Source organism: Zosterops lateralis, assembly GCF_965231275.1.
Source record: "Zosterops lateralis genome assembly, chromosome: 9".
Taxonomy (NCBI): domain Eukaryota; kingdom Metazoa; phylum Chordata; class Aves; order Passeriformes; family Zosteropidae; genus Zosterops; species Zosterops lateralis.
Genome location: NC_139769.1, coordinates 30,053,604 through 30,073,124, shown reverse-complemented (window position 1 = coordinate 30,073,124; position 19,521 = coordinate 30,053,604). Strand labels below are relative to the sequence as shown.

General features: G+C 45.3%; 1 protein-coding gene and 1 long non-coding RNA gene across 3 annotated transcripts in view; one reads left to right on the top strand and one right to left on the bottom strand.

Moving 5' to 3' along the window:
* Positions 1-140: 140 nt before the first annotated feature.
* The window catches only part of DNM3 (dynamin 3), a gene marked incomplete at both ends in the record, with an annotated part of 168,274 nt that continues 148,893 nt past the window's right edge, over positions 141-19,521 (bottom strand). Inside the window, 2 exons of one of the 2 annotated variants that reach the window (XM_083867687.1) lie at positions 141-6,126; positions 19,171-19,401. In XM_083867687.1, coding sequence (XP_083723813.1) covers positions 6,057-6,126; positions 19,171-19,401 — 301 coding nt within the window. Of the gene's footprint in view, positions 6,127-19,166; positions 19,402-19,521 lie in introns of those variants that run through there. The other variant, XM_083867688.1, reaches the window with a different exon arrangement.
* Positions 9,410-12,765, top strand: LOC310912816. The gene is made up of 3 exons (XR_014590725.1): positions 9,410-9,488; positions 10,721-10,781; positions 10,909-12,765. It is a non-coding gene; the product is annotated as an uncharacterized lncRNA (long non-coding RNA).

Below are 19,521 nucleotides of genomic sequence, written 5' to 3'. Positions count from 1 at the left end.
CTCAGCCAGGTGCTGCTGCTGGTGCACTGGACGTTTGGAACTCTGATGGCTGTTCTTCCTGCTAATGCTAAGCCAAAGCCATTTATGTGGAGCAATCCTGGTGGTGAATGAATTCAGAAGCGGTGCTGGAACTCCAGCAGAATGTCCATCCCTCCCTCCCTCCACAACCTTAGAGGGTGGGAGCCTCCCCAGAGCCCAGGTAATTTCTCCCACAGGGTAAGAATGTCTCCATGTGAGAAAGAGTAGACCCTTCAATAGAAACACAGGACATACTCCTTTTGTAGTCAGAATTTTATTTTCTTTACATCCAGCCTTATCATTGACATCTGAAAATAAAATCTTTCATTTACAAATAGCCTAGTGCAAATTAAAGGTAATTTTGGATTAAAAAAAAGAAAAAAAAAAAAAAGAAAAAAAAAAAAGAAAAAAAAAAGAAAAAAAAAAAAAAAGAAGACACTGCATGTAACACAAAAGAAATGTGTGTGTTAGGATGATCTTTCAGGAACAGCTGGTGGAGGTCGCCTAGGAAAAAAACCAAAAAATAACCCAAAAATCACAGGGAGAGGGGGAGATTTGAAACAAAAAGCCAAGATACAATAAAATGACTCATATACAAAATTATCTTAATAAAATGGGTTAAGAGAAAAAGGCACAGAACATGCACATTAAGGAAAAGAGCGAGAGCAAGATTAGAATCAGCTGGCTCTCAGCACAACCTGGCTTTCATCCTCACTCCCTCCCTTCGGACTTGCCAGTGCCAGAGAACCAGAACAATCCCATCCCAGGTGTGGAGGTCACTGGTCACAGGCTTTCTAATTTTCTTGCAGCAAATTATACCCTCTGGAAGAGCTTTTCCCCCGGCAGCCTGAAAATTCTCACCACTATCTGCGCTCCAAACACTGTTCTTGGAGTAGAACTTTGGTGAGGTTCTGATGAAATGAGGAATGATCAAACAAGATGGCCTGTGGGGTGGACTGGGATATCTGGAGGGGACACTGCTGAGGAAGGTTAAAAATGAAGCTGGAGAGGTCCATGGCAGTGAGGGCCCAGAGCAAAGAGCAGCTGCTCCTCCTGGTACCCAGCACAGAGCACTCAGCTCTGCCTGACCAACATTCCTGAAACCAGCCTCATCCAGGGGTGCGTGATGTGCTCCAGCCAGAGGGGACATGTGGGACACTACTGTTCCCTCAGGGGAGTGCACAAACTGCCTCAGCCATGGCCATTAAAGACCACTAAAGAAATCTCAAAATGTTACAGGAGGAACCAGGACATTTGCACATTCGTACACAATCTTTAGGGGGAAATCCCTTTCAGGTACATTTGAACTCCAGCTCCTGCTTTGGAGGACTCAGTCTGGCCTTCCGCTCAGCTCTGAAACTCCTCTAAACGTGCTTTCCTCAGCAATGAAGTGAATCCCAGGTACTGCTTGTAAAACATTCATCCATTTCCCAGCAAAATATCTCTACAGCACTCCAAGCCCCTTGCAGGGAACAGGCTGAATGCCTCCCAATGGGTTCCATTCTCCCCTTTAATGACATCTCTAGTGATCTCAGCACAACAGCACCTCCAATAAATCCTCCCTGCAGTCCCCACCGAGGCAGTGTGGAATGCTGAGATGATGGTGTAAGAGACAGAAGACACCACTCATACACATCCAGAAAGTAATAATAAAAGCCCATCAAGAATTACAGTTTATTTCAGGTTCAGAAGTGCAGCACAACATTTTTACAGCAGGTGTATGTGATGCTCAGTAATGACCATAGTTTCAGGAATCCACTCGCTGTGCTCAAAGGTCAACACCAGGAACCATTTACAGATTACGAAACCAAAGGCAGATGTTTTGGCTCACATGAAGTAGGGCATTAACATACAGAGGAAAAAAAAAAACAACCAAAAAAAACCAAACCAGAAAGGAATTAAGTGTTTGCTTCTTACAAAAAAGAAGTCATCATTTACCACGTCCTGGAAAAGTAAAGAGACAGCAGTAAAGCAAACGGCCGGCAAGGCGGGACAGATCATAGATCAAGCAAGAGTGGAGGACTGTCTGGACGGGAGGAGCCATCGGCATCAGCTCGCCTGCAGACAAAGCAAGAGGAAAGACAGGCAGAGTAACATTCATTTACACGAGGGAGCTGTTCTGCACCAGCCTGGGAGCAGGGCCAGTGCCATAGCAGGAGGAGCTGTGCCAGGAGTGCACCAGGAGGCTCCCTGGTGGCACAGGGACAAAGCAGGTCTGCTCTCAATTCAGGAGATTTGGACTATTTTAAGACAGAAGGACAGAACTAGTCAGGAATCTCAATGGGCTGTACACATCATGGCTAGTGGAGCTGTCTGGAACAGACAGGATAATATTTTCTATGTTATACTCGAACACCAAATGCCATAACCTATAATCTATCTTCTTTAATATAATAAATAATCTACTTATAGGAGGCTTATTCAGAAAGTGCAGCAAGATCACCAATAAAATAAACACACATTAACTATGTACATAAGCCTTTTTGTTGAACATACAATCTTTTTAACCCCAGCACAAGGTCCCTTGAGATCCAAGGCCGAGAGCTGTTCACGCACAAGCTCTTCAGCTGTTGGTCAGCCATCGCAGGGTGAGGTGGAAATGTTCTCAAGGCAGAGATCCAAGCTCAGCCTAAATGCAGGATTAGATGAGTACCCTCCTGAAACTTAACAACCACACCACCCACACCTTTATGTACCTCACGAAAGATCAGAAACACTGGTGTTGCTTCATTATTGCTCCACTCTGCCCTGGCAGTTGGAGCTGTGCCAGAGGGAATCACAGGAAGGCAGAGCAACCTGCCCTTCTCAGACACGGAGTTCAGACTTGGCTCATCCCACCTAAGTGGGTCTGCAGAGGTGCTCAGTCCCTCTGGCAGGTCCACAGCTTGCTTGCCCTGCTCTCCTTCGGGGATGGAGTGAGTTGCTGCCAAGGCTGCTCCTCTGAGAACAGGGGACAGGATGGATGGGACTCAGCAGCATCAGGAGTGGGTGGGACAAACAAACCCATTCCAGGCACTCTGCAGTAGAAGGAAGTGGCCAAGGCTGGAGGACAGTACTTACTCAATTATATGTGGCAATTTCTTGGGAAGCCTTTAAGTGTTTTTCCTAGAAACAATTCCATGTGGTTTATTCTCACAAGCACATACGCAAGGAGAGGTGAAATCATCAAACCTTGGATTTGTGCTCATGGTTATTTATTAACCTGCACACCTCAAAGTATTGCATTTAGGGCACAGAGCCAAATTTAGATGAGATCTGAATGAGGATACAGAGGAAGGAGGGCTGGGCAGCTGTGTCCCGCACCCTCAGTATCAAGCACAGAACCAGATGGTGCTGACACCTCTGCCCTCCTCTTTCGGGGAAATCCACTCTTGAGAGCTTTATTTACAATTCAGGATTACTGCTGAAAAATACTTTTTTGGAGGCAGAGTAAAGGACAGTGCTCAATTGTGCCACCTACTTCCTTACACTTGGCAGAAACAGTAATTAAAGTAAATTAGGGAGTCTCAAGTAGAGAGCATTTAAAAGCACTTTTTTAGGCCAGGATCTGTGTCATGTAATTGAGGCTCCTGACTGACTTACCAGCATTGCCCTCGTGTCCCATGCAGCCACACTGGCCTGAGTCACCTCCTCAAGATGATGCTCTTCCCACTGAACAAAGGACAACTAAGCTGATTCCTTGGGGTATGGTGGGATAAACCCAGACTTGCAGTATCCTAGAATGGGTTGGGTTGGAAAGGACCTTGGAGCTCATCTTGTTCCAAGCCCCCTGCCATGAGCATGGACACTTTCCACTAGACCAGGTTGCTAAAAGACCTGTCTCACCTGGTCTTTATCACCAAGTGAGTATCAGAATTTGGTATTCTGATATCAGAAATGATATCAGTGATGTCTGTGGCTCAGCCATTAAACCTGGCTTTCCATTAGCAGGCCAGTCAGTACCAGAGTTCTGATAAACCCTGTTAAGATATACAGGAGTGCTGGTGAGGCAACAATATGGGTTCCTGTGGCTATTTACAAACATTTATCCAACAGATGCAGCACAGCTTACAGCAGAGAGCATTAAACAGTGGAAAGCTGTGTAGAAGACAAAAAGAATCGTCAAAATATGTTTTCTTTTTTGTAGTAAAAACTGGTATTACTGTGGTTGTGTTTGCAAACCTTTTCTTTTCCTTGAAAGCTGATTCTGTGCACTTGGCATTGGAGATGTGGACCTGTTCCCCAAACAAACACCAGTCACTTCAGCAGTCTGCTGAGATCACCAAGATGCCAGTGCTCTGACAAACTCCATCTTCACCATGCATCAGATGTGACCTCCAGACTTCCCAGGCATGTGTCACAAGTGTGGGGCTGACAGGAAATTAAAGTTAAGCTAACATACAAATCATGATGCTTTCCCAAGCTCGTCTCTCTTCTGCAAGCTGAAACATGATTTGCTGCACTGGTGAGCATAGCTAATCAGCAGCCTGGGAATTAACAGGCTAAATCCCCATTTGTTGTGGCTCTTTGATTGGATTCTTCCTAACCATGGGGCTACAGCTTACTGGAGCCCTACAAGCAGTCTCAATAAATACATTTATTAGACTAATTGTACTGGGGGCTTTTGAAACCACCAATTGCTTTGCCTAGGGATCTGTAACCATAATTGTAATAGCAGCAATTCATATTTTCTGAAGGAACAAGGCCAAATTTCTCTCTAGTTTCATTCTGTTAACTCAGTAAGTTCTAAGCTTTAAGAGTGACACTGACCCTAAGTGTTTAAAGTGAAGTAATGCAGTTAAGACAAAAGGTTTTTATAATGTATTAATTTATAATGTGCAAAACAAGAGGCAGAGAGGACCTCTGCAAGTGAGCAGCTGCTAAAATAATCCAGGATGCACAGCTGAGCACTTCCCAGAACTTTGCTGGATAAAGCAACAGTAAACCAAGGTGTGTGCAAGGACCATGTAGTGAAAATGAAAATCTTTACACAGAGGGCACAGGGAAACTTTATTGACTGGCATGTGAAAATATCACAAATATCTCACATCCCAAGCTGGCCCTTGGGAAGCTCAGCTGTCAGTCTAGGCTGGAGCTCTGTGAACTGGCCCCCACAGTGGGCAGAGGAGGGGGAGCCACGTCCAGCTGTGCAGGTATCTGCATCTCTGGTCCTTCTGTGTTGCAAAAGGACCAAGAGCAGTGCTCAGTTCCCTGCATCCTGCACACAGCACATTTCCATGCACTCACTCCCCTCCAGTGCTTCCAGTGGGAGCAGGAGTGTGAGCAGGCACTGGCACAGCACAGAGGGAGCTGGCACATGCTGCTCTGTCACACCCCAGTTCTCCAAAGCACCCTGTCCCATCCTGGCTGCAGGGTGGGACGGCTCTGTGCCCAGCCCTGTGAGCTGGAGCACCCCAGCCTGCTCCTCACCATCCCAACCAACCTGGCATTGCAGCTGCCAGGATGGAAATAAAGCCAAACATGCCTTGTCCCATGCACACTCTGCTTGTTTAACAACATTCCTTAAAACCAAATTTTGGATAAGGAGAATTTATAGGAGAAGTAAGCCTCTTGCAAGAGAGACTTGGAAGTGTGGGGCCTTCAGAAGAGCTTGAGAAGAAATCACATGGCTTTTCTTTGCCCAGTGTAGCCATTACAAGGGAAAAATAGAAAACCTGGAAGGTACAAATAAAAGCAAGATTCCTTTCAGGTAAGAGGAAAAAAAAAAGCAGCAGATCAAATCAACACATGCACAAACACGCACAGAGTCAAGCCCTCCATTTGCTATAGAGGGCTGTGAGCACAGTTGTCTGGGTGGAGATATGTGTCAGTAAGTTAGCTAACATCAGTTATTGCAGAAGGAAAAGTCAAGGCAGCACAGACCTTCCCCAAACATTGAAGACCTCAATAAACACTGCAGAATGGACAGAGTATATCAGTAAAATTGGTTACTTGCCTATAGATGTCCATACATGCGACTATACATTGGTTATTGTGACAGTTACCAAGCAATGTTTCCACATATTTGGTTAACAACGAATGACATGCCAGAAATCCTTTTAGTCTAACAGGGATGAATCTAACGGACGGATTACAGTGGGCCGAGTAGGTGAAGGGGGTGGTCTTCGACTGGGGAGAGAGAGAGAAGAAACAGTGAGCACAAACACTGAGCACAAACACTGAACCGTGGCTGTCGTGACACGGACATGCACGTGCTCATGCACACACCAATCCTATTGCCACCTGTGCTGATGCAAGACACCCCTGAGCATCCATGGGAAGGAAGGAGGAAATGGGTTTACCATTCTGCCATGCTTTACCATCTCACTTATCACTGTGCACAGCCTGGGAGTTCTGCACACACATACCCCATTACCTTCTGGAGCCACAGAAACCAGCTGGGGAGGATCATTCTTCCCTGGTTTTAGGGGTCAGTCCCAGCCTGGACAGTCATAGAGCATGCACATTTCAGAGCAGGTAACAAAACTTGGGAAAACGGCCTGGAGAAACTTCAGGCCCACTTTGCAGAGGCAGGAAAATCTGCAGCTTCTTGCATAGCTGGGCAAACAGTGACCCTATCAATGTGCCTGAATTTGAGGCACATTTTGAAGGTTTATATCAATTTTGAAAATACCAGTCATGGCCAGGGCTGCTGGATTCATTAGTTTACCACTAATGCATTTTTCTGTTAACTTCAGGAAGTGCTACAGAGTCACAGATTTTTTTGGGAAGACTTAGGTGCTTTCATTCAATTTTCCTGTGTAGAGCAAACCCCTGCATTTTAATTTGGACTGTGTCATTCTCTGGTAAGAGACTCCAGAGCAAGAGCTAGCAGCAGTGTGATCTCCAAGCACATTCTACCTGCAGTCCAGGCTGGCACTTACCCTTCCCTCCCTTCATTCAAGGATAACACCCCAACTCTGCTGGAGCTGTGGACAGAGTCCCTCTGGTAGCTATGTAATACTTCACCTTTTTGTGTGCAGTAAGGTCCACCTCAGGGCTGTGTGGAGGTAATTCCATCAGCTTAATTACAAAGAGTATTTTGTTGATGCTCCATTCCACCTGGGCCTGCCAAGCCAGGCCCATGCAGAGTGTGAGTTGACAATTGCCTGCACCAGCTCGCACAGTCCTGCCTGGCACTGCTGTGTGCTGGATAAACAGTCCAAGAGACTGTTCCTGCCAGCCAGCCTGCTCCTTTAACCAGCTGTCCAGCATCCTCCTGCAGTGCTCTGTTGCTGCATCCATCCCAACCCATGTCTTCCATGGTGGTTTTGCTCCTTTTCTTAAGCAGGAAGTACCACATACTCTCTCTCTGTTCCTTAACCCAGCCCAGATAACCAGGAGAGCTCATGGCTGCACCCAGGCCATAAGCCTCCCACTCTGAGCAAGGTGGGAGATGAAGCTGGTTCCCATCAGCTGCAGCAGAGCTCATTATTAATTTTTAATAATAAATTAATAATTTGCCCCAATAAACTGTGCAACCCTTCCTAACCCATCCTCCACCTGTGCAAGCAGGGATAGTTGTGGCTCTGAAGATTACAGAGGAAATGTGTCTCATTCTGCTAAAGCTAAACTGAAGATGAAAAGAATGTAACAATGTGTTAATCTTCTTTGAACTGGAACAAAATATGTGAGACAAATTTACACTTGACAAAAAAAAATCTCGTTTGGCTCAAAGTGCATCTTGTGCGACAATATTCTCTTTTGGTGAAGAAACGAGAATTTTAATCCCTACCATGCAACAAATAGAAAATATGCCAACTAAAGCATTCAAGTAAATCAACAAGCTAAAAAAAATTAGGCAAAATATAATTTCTTCATGGTGTATTTTTCTTACAGGAAAAATGTTACTGTGTTAACTATTGTTTCTTGTGTTGCTCCAGTGTAGGTCTTCTGGACCCATTTCCAAAATTTGTAGTTTCATAAAGAACCACTTCTAAGGCTCTGCATTTCTGCTGGGTTGCATTAAATTATTCCTTTGTTGAAATGCCTCACATTGCATTGTTTAGCGCTTACTGAAAACATTGTATCATATGTATACAATTTACAAACAAGGGAAAATGCATACAGCTGTCTTCATATCAAATTTAAAAGATACAAGCTCAAACATGCATTTTAATACCAGGTTAAATGCAGCCCACTGGATTCGAATAATGCAATTTAGCCAAATTGCTATTTAACACAGCAGGATCAGAAACTGGAGAGCACAGTGGGAGGATTTCCTGGATATAATCAGTCAAAGCAAACCTGAACCAAAATCAGGCCCAAGCCCTGTTTCCTCCTTGAACTGGAACTGTTACTGCACACTGACAGCTATGTTGAATTTCCATTCAAGCCCCAGTGCAGACCTGAACAGAAAAGCTCCCCATCAGCTCTTTCCCACTGCAGAGTTCCAAGCACTTCAAGAAGCTGATAAACCCAAGGGGATGCTCTGATGAGGAGCTGCTGCCGAGCCAGCCCATCCTCCTGTCCCTGTGCCCTACAGACAGGTGTGCTCAGCAAGGGGATGCTCCAGCCGTGCTCTGTCCCATCTGTGGGTATCCCATGCGTGTCTGGGATGCTCTGACACAAACACCTGTGTGTTTTCCCAGTGGTCATGGGCAGGCACATCCATGAGGAACGGGTATAGCCCTCCTCAGCTCCAGCCCCTCAAGGGTGCTGCCTGCTTCCCCCACACTTCCAGCTCCTCAACCCTGCCCACCACTACTAGGGGAGCAGGACCTCAGCGGAGAGCACAGGTGCCTTCCAGAGGAGTGGCAGCGTTCGGGAATAGCAGCACCTGGGAAAAGAGCTGCAGCAGCACCTTTTCCCTGCAGCCCTGCTGCTGACAGTCTCCTGGGATATCTGCACTTCCCTGTGCTGGCAGTGAAGGAAGGGGCACCTTGCTCCTGAGGGCCTGGGCAGAGCACAGGGGGTTCAGCTGGGGAAAGAGAGCTCACCTTCCTTGGCCATTGGCACACAGGATCAACTGGCACGATCTGGAACTCAAGTCCCGGTGAAGGAAAGAACAGGCCCTGAGGTTGCCTGTCCTAGATTTCCCCGTCAAGGTGACAAGTCATTCTTTGACCATTTCTACACTGGGAGCAGCATTCAGACCTTTTTTTTCACCCCCTAACAGGAATCTCAACCCCAAAAAACAAGAGAGGCCAAGCTCCGTGTCTCTTGCCTCACCCTGGCTCTTTTAACCCATGCAACAGCGACCGAGAGCCCATGGAGCGGTGCAAGAGCCTGGACCGACTTGAGATAACAAAGCCAGCAACCAACTCCGGGGCAGCTGCACAAAGCACAGCTCTGAGGAAGCCGAGCGCGGATTCGGCACCGCGGCGCCCCGAGCGAAGGCTCCCCACGGCAGCTGCCGGCCCCTCGCAAGGCCGAGGACCCGGGACTGCGGAGCGGCAGGGGGAGCTGCAGCCTGCCCGCCGCCCGGCCGGGGGGAAACCGGGGAAAAACAACCTCCCCCGCATCCGTGCTCCGCGCTAGCTGCCATGGCAGTGAGTAAATATGTGACTAAGCCCAATTCAATGTTTAGTCTGAGGCCAGCGGATGATAGCGGCGCAGACGGCGCGGGTCGGGGCTCTCCCCGCGTTCCTGCAGCCTGGGCAGCGCTCGGCGAGCGGAACCGAGAGGCGGCTCCTGCTCCGGACAAAGCTCCTCCGAGAAACGCCGCTGCTGCGGGAAATCCTTTGGCTTATTGGCGCCAACAGTTCAGCTGCCTTTTCGCCTTTTGGGGCCGTGTCCCGCTGCCTGGCGTTTAACTCGTTCTGTTGTCTTTGGGGTTGTTGTTATTTGTTTTGCCTTTTTTTTTTTTTTTTTTTTCTTTTTTGTGTGTGTGTGTGTGTGTGTGTGTTTGTTGTTTTTTTTTTTTTTTTAAGGAAACTGTTTGTAGAAGTTAGTGCTAAAGGGGCAGGAGATCATAGGTCCCCCCGGGGTTGAGCAAACGAGTCTGCAAAAAGAATCAGTTCTTCTAATTAGCACATATTAAGGAGACATAAAGAATTTACCAATGAAAATTGTAGACTAAGTATGTATTTAATAACTCCCTGATGTTGCTGCAGAGGCTCCTCCTTTGAAGAGCTCAGTGGGGTTTTGAACGGAGGGGAGCTCTTATGCCCGTGCAATAACTTTTTTAAAAAGGAAAAGTTTTTACATTTATTTTTAACCTAAGCAGTACCCCCACCCCCATGTTTCCAGTTTTAAAAGAAGTCCTAAAAGCTTTAGCTAGGCAAATGCAGAGCAAAAGAAACTAAATAAAGCAAGTCTAGACTTAAAATTCGATCAGAAACATATGGAAGTTTTTCGAGCCTTTGCCTTTTGAGACGTCCTATTGCTCCCCACACGGAGTGCACAAAATGTGCTTTCAGTAAAGCATGGCTGTAATTACCATGGGAGGCCCTGCTCAAAGATGGCTTCTCACAGCACAGCCAGAGGACTTCGAAATAAAAGGCTTTCATTTCCACTTATATTTGACATTCTTGCTTGCTTGTGACCACCAGAGAACACTTGTGGAAGGCATGCACAGAACTCTGTTTTACGATACATCCTATATATCTGAAGCTGTGAACAGAAGCCCATTATTCTCTCCCTTTTCCATCATCTTGGTTTCCCTGTAACCCAGCCGTCTCGGAGTGCCCTGATACGTGACATCGTCCTTGTAGAATTTAACAAGAAAATACTTCAAATCTCTAAGCAGCTTTAAGACTGACTGCAGGCAATTTTGTTTTAGGTGACAGAACAAACCTGGATGTGAGGCATACAGTAAGAGGATAAACAGCGACTTACTGCAGGTGAGGAATAAATCTGGTTTCCTGTTTGGGTGATTATTTAGAGAACTAAGTAGCTTGGTCTTGAGAAAGTTATAATGCTTTGACTGATTTTATTTTTATACTGTTTCTCTGGTTTTCTCTGTTTCAGTAAAATCCCGAGAGACCCACACCCTCTATTCTTACTGGTTCTTGTGTCAACCTAATTTTTATATGGCATCCCTCAATCTCCATCAGCCTGAGGATTTGGAGGACAATCCAAACCAGAAGTGAAACTACTGTACCCATCATGCTTGAAAAACAGAGGCAAGACAGTTTGTAGACCTAGTTAACTGGTCTTCAGTCTGTGCATGCTTAAACTCTGTTCTACAGCACATGTAGCACAGCTACTGCAGAGTCTCCCAAACATCGGCTTGGGACCAAGGGTCTGGAGTGGAAGTGGGAAGGCCAAGGGGAGGGAAGGCACTTGATCCTAGTGACACAGGTCATAATAAAGCAGGAAAAGCAGAAAAAAGGATGATGATATTAGGAGGAATAAAGCAGGAATCATGGACAGGGATCAGGAGGAGATGGTGATTGCAGGGGAAATGAGAAACCGCACCGAGTGGTGATGAAAGGAAAAAGGAGCTGGGGAATATCTGCCTGAGATGGTTCCTTATCCCAGTGTAATGGTCCAAGAGAGTGAAATTTGCCCAGATTTGTTTCTGTATTGGAAAATGTAATTTTGTTCAACACAGAATGTCTGCAGTAAACGCTGCCCACGGGATCACTAGCATCAGGCAAGTGAGGAAGGGGAGCCCTGAGGCACAGAGCACAGCTTTTGGGGGTGCCTGGTAGTTGTGAAGCAGTTCTCCAGCTGAACTCCGGCTCTACAAATGCACAGAGGGCGTGCTTAGACTGAACTGCCAGGGACTGCCTCGGCTGTCCCTACAGCTGAAACTGCAAATGACCCAGCTGCACAGTGCTCTCTCAGTGGAAGAATTTTTTTGTTCAGTATAAGCAAGTTAAGGTTATTAGATTATGGTGCTTTATCAGACATCTATTTCTTTTAAGTGAAAGAAACAAAAAAAGAGAGTGAATGGGAAGAACGTGTCCTTCCACTGGCCACCACTCCACTGCAGTAGTATAAATCTCCATGAATTCAAAGGCTTAAACTGTTTGAAAGCACTAGGTTAGTGAAGTTCCACTGTGTGTGATTTAACTTAATACAGATACTCCTTTCAGAGGCAAAGTGGTCCAAAATATGATGTTCCAGCAGAATAATTTATTATCTACAAGTCAAGCTACATTTTCTATATGACCATAATAAATTAACGTCCATCACACACACATACAAATATATTGTATGTTTATGTGAACACTGCATTTTCAAATTAGTCATTTCAGGGAATTAATGTGTCTTATGAAAAGCTCAGCTTGAATAAACACAAAATTAATTCAACTGAGCAACCGAGACAGACTATTATTCTTAAGAAACTGTGTGTTCTTGTTTGCCCTTCAGCAGGGAACATGTCAAGTAAGCAAGTGTGCAGTGCATCTGAGGAATACTGTCCCAACCTTTCAGAAACCCTAGGTTAGGATGGTCCAGAGGGTCACAACTGGCCATAAAGAAGAGAAAGTTAGGAGTGCTGAGTGGGAACATTCTGTGCATGGAAGATGACAACAGAAGGGCCAAAAAACCAGCAGGAAGAACATCTGATCTTTTCACAGTAGCTCAGGACCTGTGCACTGGTCTGTGTGTAGCTGCACTGTTTGCCAGCAGTGTGAATCATGTACCCCACTTCTGAACACATCTCTGTTCTTCCTTCCTACTCAGCTTTGACCTTCCTCTGCCTTGTTGCCTTCTCTCCCCTTTACTTACCTTGGTGCAAGAAGGGGAGCAAATGTCCTGGTTGTCACCTCCAGCTGGAGTGGCACCTCTTCTTGTCCATTATGCCAACTAATAGGATTACTACTGTTGTTAATGGAGCCATGGAGTGCCCTCATTCACTACTGATCCAATACAGCTTGCGGGGGACAGGAGAGTTTCAAGACAGCCTTTCAAGATGCCTGCAGGTGCAGGAAGTTCAAAATGTCACTGTTTCTCTCTGTTTACTCTCAGACGTTTTCTCCTCTAGCATAAGGCAGCCTAGAAATGCACTGCTATTCACCCACTCTTTCAGATAAGGCAGGAATTCCCTGCTCAACACGGTCACTCTAATACTGCAATGCCTTCATAGCAACTCTTATTAAACTACTCTGTTATGAAACGAAATGATTTCTTGGGACAAAACACATCTTCAGGTTCCTGTATTTCTGTCAAACAACTGCTGTTGCTTGACTCTACTTTCTTTCTTCAAGTAGAGAGATATTAAAAATAAAACCACTGCCTTCTACTAAATACTACTTTCTCTTGAGAGAGAAAATGCTAAGGAAGAAAAAAAAAGAACCGAAACCAAACCAAACTCAAATTTTCGCTGAAATTCATTAAGTGATCCTACAATGTTTGAGGACTGCACTTGCAACATCATCTCTATTCCAGAATCACTTCTTTCCATGCTTTTCAGCTTCTTTGTTTTTCTGTCTTCCCCCCTCTTTCATCTCTTTTACTTACTCTTGCCCATCACATAGGTCTGCTCTACACTAAGAGTAATGAAAAGCCATTTCACTGCCAGATCCTCTTTGCTGCACTTTTAAAGTGATTTGCAGCAGTCCCAATGGAATGTCACTTTGTTTTAAAACAAATTTTTGTTGTATAAGGCAGGATCAAGTAGCTCAGGAACAATACTCAAGATGATTACAGCTACCTGAGGTGCAGTAGATAGATCAAACCTCAGCCCTATGCAGAACAAGTGATTCTTCAGATACTTTTGTTCAACTGCCATGGTGAATTGCCCATCAGAAAATTCCTGGGCCACTGAAGATATGGACAGCCTGCTTCTGGCTGATGAAGGGAGATGCTGAGAGAAGTTAAGAGTCAGTGGCAGCAGACACGGTACCCAGGCTGTAATGTGTGGCGTCCCATGAACTTTGTTTTCCTTGATCTTTGGGACAGTCATCTGGGGGAGAGGAATATAATGGAAGACAGTAACAAAATCCTACTGCCAATCTAAAAGAGAGCCATCCTTTTAGGGGCAGCCATCACTGAACTGAAGGTCCTGGAGCAGAAGTGAAGACTCTCCCGAATCTCTCATGGGATTACAGCTCAGACAGCTGAAGAATCAGTTCAGTGCAAATGCCATTCCAAATTTCTCCTAAGATCAGTACTGCAGAATTACAATGAAACTGCCAGGCTTGCTGTATTGTGACATTTTACATGGTTTTTACAACCTGCTGGGACCTGCTTTCTGGCCCAAGCCCTCCAATACTTATCCTCATGCAGAATGCTCCTTCTCTCAGTGCTTCTGTTGTCCCTATTCATTGCAGGGAGGTTGGACTAGATGACTTTTAGAAGTCCCTTTCAAACCAAACAATTCTGTGACTGTATTCCATGACAAAGTTGCGAGATAAGCCCAGGTTTGCACCTGGCAGTGACTGCCCCAAGCAGTGGAGCTCATGTTTTGGATGGGTGTCACAGCCACTGCCACCAGGCTGCTGCTAAGAAAGATTGCCAAATATTGCATTCTGTGGTTGAAAACTGTCTGAAAAACTCTAAAAGACAGAAATGCGAGGTGACAGATTTACAAAGGTGGCAGGGAAAGGATGAGTTGGAAAGAAACCAAGACAAGATGGTGAGAAGGAAAGGAATACATGGGGAAGGGAGACAAATGTACCAGACAGGAAACCAAGTGAAAGGAGGAGGTGAAAGAGGAAGCAAACAGGATAGTCAAGAAAGGGACAGAGAGGGAAAGGATGAGAAAAAAAGGAAAACAGCGAAAAAGGACCCAGTGGAGGAGGGGAAAATGCAGAACTTCTTTCTAAGAGATAAGAGAAAATAAATGGAGTCTGCTGCTGCATGAAGAAGCCAGCACCAGAAGTAACTTATTACTGGGTGTGCATTTCAACAAGAAATGTACATTAGACTGGTAACAAATTACACAGGGCTGTCTTCCCTCTGGGCAGAAATCACAGAAATAATAACTGATATTCTCATAAGTCTTGTGATTTTGGGGTCCTCGGACAGGCAGAGTTGGAAACATACTGACTGCAGAAGGGCAGTATCCCCCCCTGGGAGAGGCTCTGGCTTTGCCCATGTAGCTGTATATTCTTTTGATCACAGACATGAGATGCAGAATTAAATTATTCTTTGACTTTCTTTTCTCCTGAGGTTCAGCATGATTTTGAACTCTGTCCATGTAGCACTTTTGTCTCTTTTCTTGCATGAAACAATCCTAATTGCAAACTATACTTTTGGAATATAACTTCTGCCAAAGATCCATTCAAAGAGGAGAGAGAGCTGTGCTCTCCTACTTGGGTGTTCAGATTAAGATCATCCAAGTCAGCATGCAAACACTCTAAGGTGGGCTCTCACTCATCCTGCCAGAAGAATTTGATGCAACAACTATTTGATTACAATTTATATTCCATTAAAAATACAGTAGTAAGCTTTTCAGGCTGCAAGGTCAAACAGAAGATTCCCAGGCTCAGGCAGGATAACCCTTCTGGCCTTGTATGCCTATGCACTAGGACAGATTTTATTCAGAGGATCATGTGCCAGTTTTGCACAGACTCCCCTTATCATTCAATGCACAGGGTTAGACATTTCATTAAATCTTTTCAAAGGACTCTAATCCATAAAAATCCATCACAGAAAACTTTGTGAATGGTTGATATTTGGCAATCAAAGACTTGAGTGGGAGCCTGTGGGCTGGGAGATGTCAGGCAGTAATGCTTTTCTGCACTGCTCCTGACTTTGTCTCAAAATTTCTAACTACAATTACTGTCAGGTAAAAGTATCTTTTTGTGCCAGTTTGGCAGAAATATGTAATGATGGCTTACAACAGAGATTAGCTACCAACACAGCAGGTGAAGGAATTAGCCTTGGTGGCCTAACAAAGGGGAGCAGCCGAGCTGCCACCAGCCCTTCCCTGCTGGCTGCCTGTGGGTGGAAGTAAATTGTAAGGACAGCATGTGAGCAGCAACAACGTGAACTCCCTCCCCATAACCTGCCTCAGGTGTAAAGAGCAGCCCCAGCCCCAGCGGGAGCAGCCTGAGGGTGACACACGTGCTCCAGGGTTTCACATCCTGTGGGGTCACATTTGTCTCAGTGACAAAGTGAGGAGCCATCTCCAGGGGTTTGTTGGGAAAACCTTGGTGAATCCACAGTAGCACTGCAGGACTGCAGGACACAGGGAGAAAAGGACTTAACCTTTCCACCCTCACAAATGCCACGGGCTCTGCTGCCAGGAGAAAAAACATTTCCAATTCAATTGTTTTCCTTGTGGCAAAGCTGAGACTCCCATTCTGGATATTTAAAAGCTAAAAATCAAGCATCCACAGTAGAACTTAAATTGGTCAAGATCAGACTTTCCACACAGACAGGCAATCACACATCAGGATAAGCTGAAGTGCTTCTAGTCCCTGCTTAAAGCCATCTTACCAAAGCAAGCATATAGCTGCATTTTCTTTCAAAATACTACTGAAGCCTTTTAAGAGAGAGAGGGAATAATCCAGATTCTGGCAGTGGGGAGTATTTCACAAATCATATATGCTTTGGCATCGAGCCCTTAAGGCCAGGGGCCTTTACACACAGGCTTTGCTGGGAGAGATCCACCCACCTCAAGTGGGATTAATTAAAAGAGGCATGTATCATGCAAATAGTTTCTGTTTCCTTACAGAAATATTCAGAGCACATAACCCAAACCAGCTTTAGAATCAGAGCAAAGCAGGGAAGAAAATTATTTCCTGCTCTTCTAAACTCTTTTCCTTTCCCTGTACATTAAGGGAGGAACAGTGAGAAAATGCCGAGAGCTCGCCATTTCTGTACAATTCCTTTGATTAAATGCTAATAAAGTAGAAGAAAAAAATTGTGTTTTCAAAGACAGGGGCTGTATCTCATGGTGAGGTGCCAAATTTTCCACACCAAATGTGTGCTAATCTGCTCATTGGACAAGAACAGTCCAAGTCTTACCCCTGATCTTTTTATCTTAAGACAGAACAGGAGAAAATGGAAACTCGCATTTCTTCAGCATGTCAGGATTTTCAGCTCCATATGACAGGGACAGGGGCTGCCACAGAAAGCTCCTTTGAAAAGTGAGATAAACTTTAAAAATACTACTTTCTTCTGAGGAAGCAAATCTATTTCCCTAGAAAAGAGAGACACTTCAAGGAGTCACTGCAGAAAATGGTGGTGGAACAGTCAGAGCAGAGAGCCCCAGTTCAAAAATAAGTCACAGAAAAAGCTCAAGTTTCCACAAGAACTCTTCCTCAAAACTCTTTTTCCCCCTTTTAATATCTCAGACCCATTTTCTGAGTAAATTTCCTATGATCCTGCAAAGGCTTTTATTAAAACCAGACCAAGCGTAGCTGAAATTCCAGGGCTCAAAAGAAACATTTAATAGGCGCAGGAGCTGGCCACACTGTCCCCCTTAGGTGATTTCCCCTGCAGCCCCTTCCTTGGGATTTCCTCCCTCACAGTTTAGTCAGCAGGAGAAACCTGAAGTTTCAGCAGAATGGCAAACCTTTCCTTCATTCTTTAGCACTTGAGACTTTTTCTGTCTGAGGCTTTCATAGCTCTAAAAGAGAGAACTAGGATTCAGTCCAGAAGATGTGTATTGCAGATTATTTTTTTCCACAAAAATGTCAGGCAGTCTCACATTCAATTCTGTATCCAGCTACAGGATTTTAAAATCACTGACCTCCTTTATCCGCCACTGCTTTTCATGCCACCAGTGGTGGTCGCGAACTGAGTCGTTCCCAGGCTGCTTACCCATGTGCCTTTGGAGTGCTAGAAAATTCCTTTCTGGTCTCCATCCCACCTATCCCTTTGGCATGAAAAAGATGATCATCAGTTATGCTCTTGGCAAGGCAGCCCGGGAAAGCAGCGTCCATGCACAAGCACAGCGGGCAGGGGGAAGGAGACACACTGGTTTGCAGGGCGAGGGGACGGGAGCCCAGCTGGCAGAATTGCACCTCACCCCTGCACCTCATTGATTTGGCCTCTGATGGCACAGAGGAAACAGCAGGGCCAGCGCCCTTTGGCTCAGCCCGAGACTGTCCCAGCGAGGGGATGAGCCTTGGGCTTCTTCCCTTTCAGTGCCAAGTTTGGAAAGGCAATTCCAGGTTTCTCCCCAGCGGCCCCTACTGCAAGCTACAGGATATCCACTAAGGTGAAAGAGTGTTCCATGGCTGGGCATTGATGTAACAATGCCCTTTTCATAGCAAATATATAAAAATACTTCATTCCTTTGATATACCTCATTTATTTATGCTCTCTATTATAAAGGGTAATTATATTAGAAACACTGAGCCTCAAATTTAAGTTACTGACAACTATGACAGATCTCACCTATTTAAAAGAAAATTCTCCTCCAAAGCTTCTCTTCTCAATTACCATTTTTAAAATTGAAAATGTGCACATTTAATTTTTGTTCCTATTTAGCTGGCTCCTTTTTTTCCCCATACTGTGAGTACTTTCAATGTAACAGTTAATTTACTAAAAATGGAAAACCCCCTTTGTTCCAACATTGCCTTATCTGCCCACGCCTCTCATAATTTAGAAAGTTAACGAATCACTCAGAATCAGAGGTGTTAATATATATATATAAGTGATTATGTGTATTACATCATTGTGAAAATAAACATTAAGGATATTCTATTCATGTAACTTATATAAAAAAGCAGTTAATGCCATAGAAAATTATACAATATGCAAAGCTACTTTAAAAGGTTCCTGATAAATGCAAAGCCCTGGGAAGGAAAGGAAATAATGCACTGGAGATAATCTTGTTCCTTAACTAATTGCTTGGCACCATATGATGTCCTCTGACAGACAACTAGAGACTGTTCTCAACTGGCTGGAAATTACTGGCTTTGCAGGACAAGAATCAGACTCCTACTAGTTTGTTCCACTGGTTCTGCAAGAATTGCTCTTGTTCTCTCCCAGGAGAGCCCTTGCTCCCTCAGGTGAGGGTTCAGAAGGGCAGAAGTGAGGAGCTGTACCCCTACCCCTCTCCTGGTGGCAGCAGGTGACCTCTTCTGAGCCCTTATGAGGGTACAATACAAGCAGAACTCGGGTTCTTAATGTAAGAAAATCAGGGTCTTCCAACTGACTGAGTAGAATTTTTTTACATGAAAAACTCTTCCATCTTTTCAAACAGCATATGTGCTGAAGACTGGTTCCATCAAAAACCTTTGGCTGTGCAGAGAATGCCCAGCTTTGCTTTGCTACCAGACTTCTCAACAGCAGCGCTTGCCTTCCCGCCCCCAGCAGTGCACAGTGTGTGTGTCATGCCAGAGGAGAGCCATGCCACAGCAGGAACAGCAAACTCCTTACCTTGGCACGCTGGGAGGAGCCCGGCTGGGCCGAGAGGGAACCTGGGGAGGTCCTCCATGGTCAGCACTGGGAAATGGAGGCAGTGCTCCCGGGCGGAACGGGACTGGGGGAGCCCCCGACTGAGGGCCTGGAGAGGGGATGGCAGGAGCGGGTCCTCGGCCAGATAAAGGTCTGGTGGGGGGATTGTTCAGTGTCGGTCTCCTCGGAGTTGAAGGACTTGGAGGAGGTGATCTGGTGAAATATCAGGGATTTTAAAAGTTCAGTAAAGTGGTGGTTTGGGTTTTGGGTTTTCTTTGATGTATTTTATTTTACTTTAAACAAAAGTTAAAACCTATGACAGATGTTTTTTAT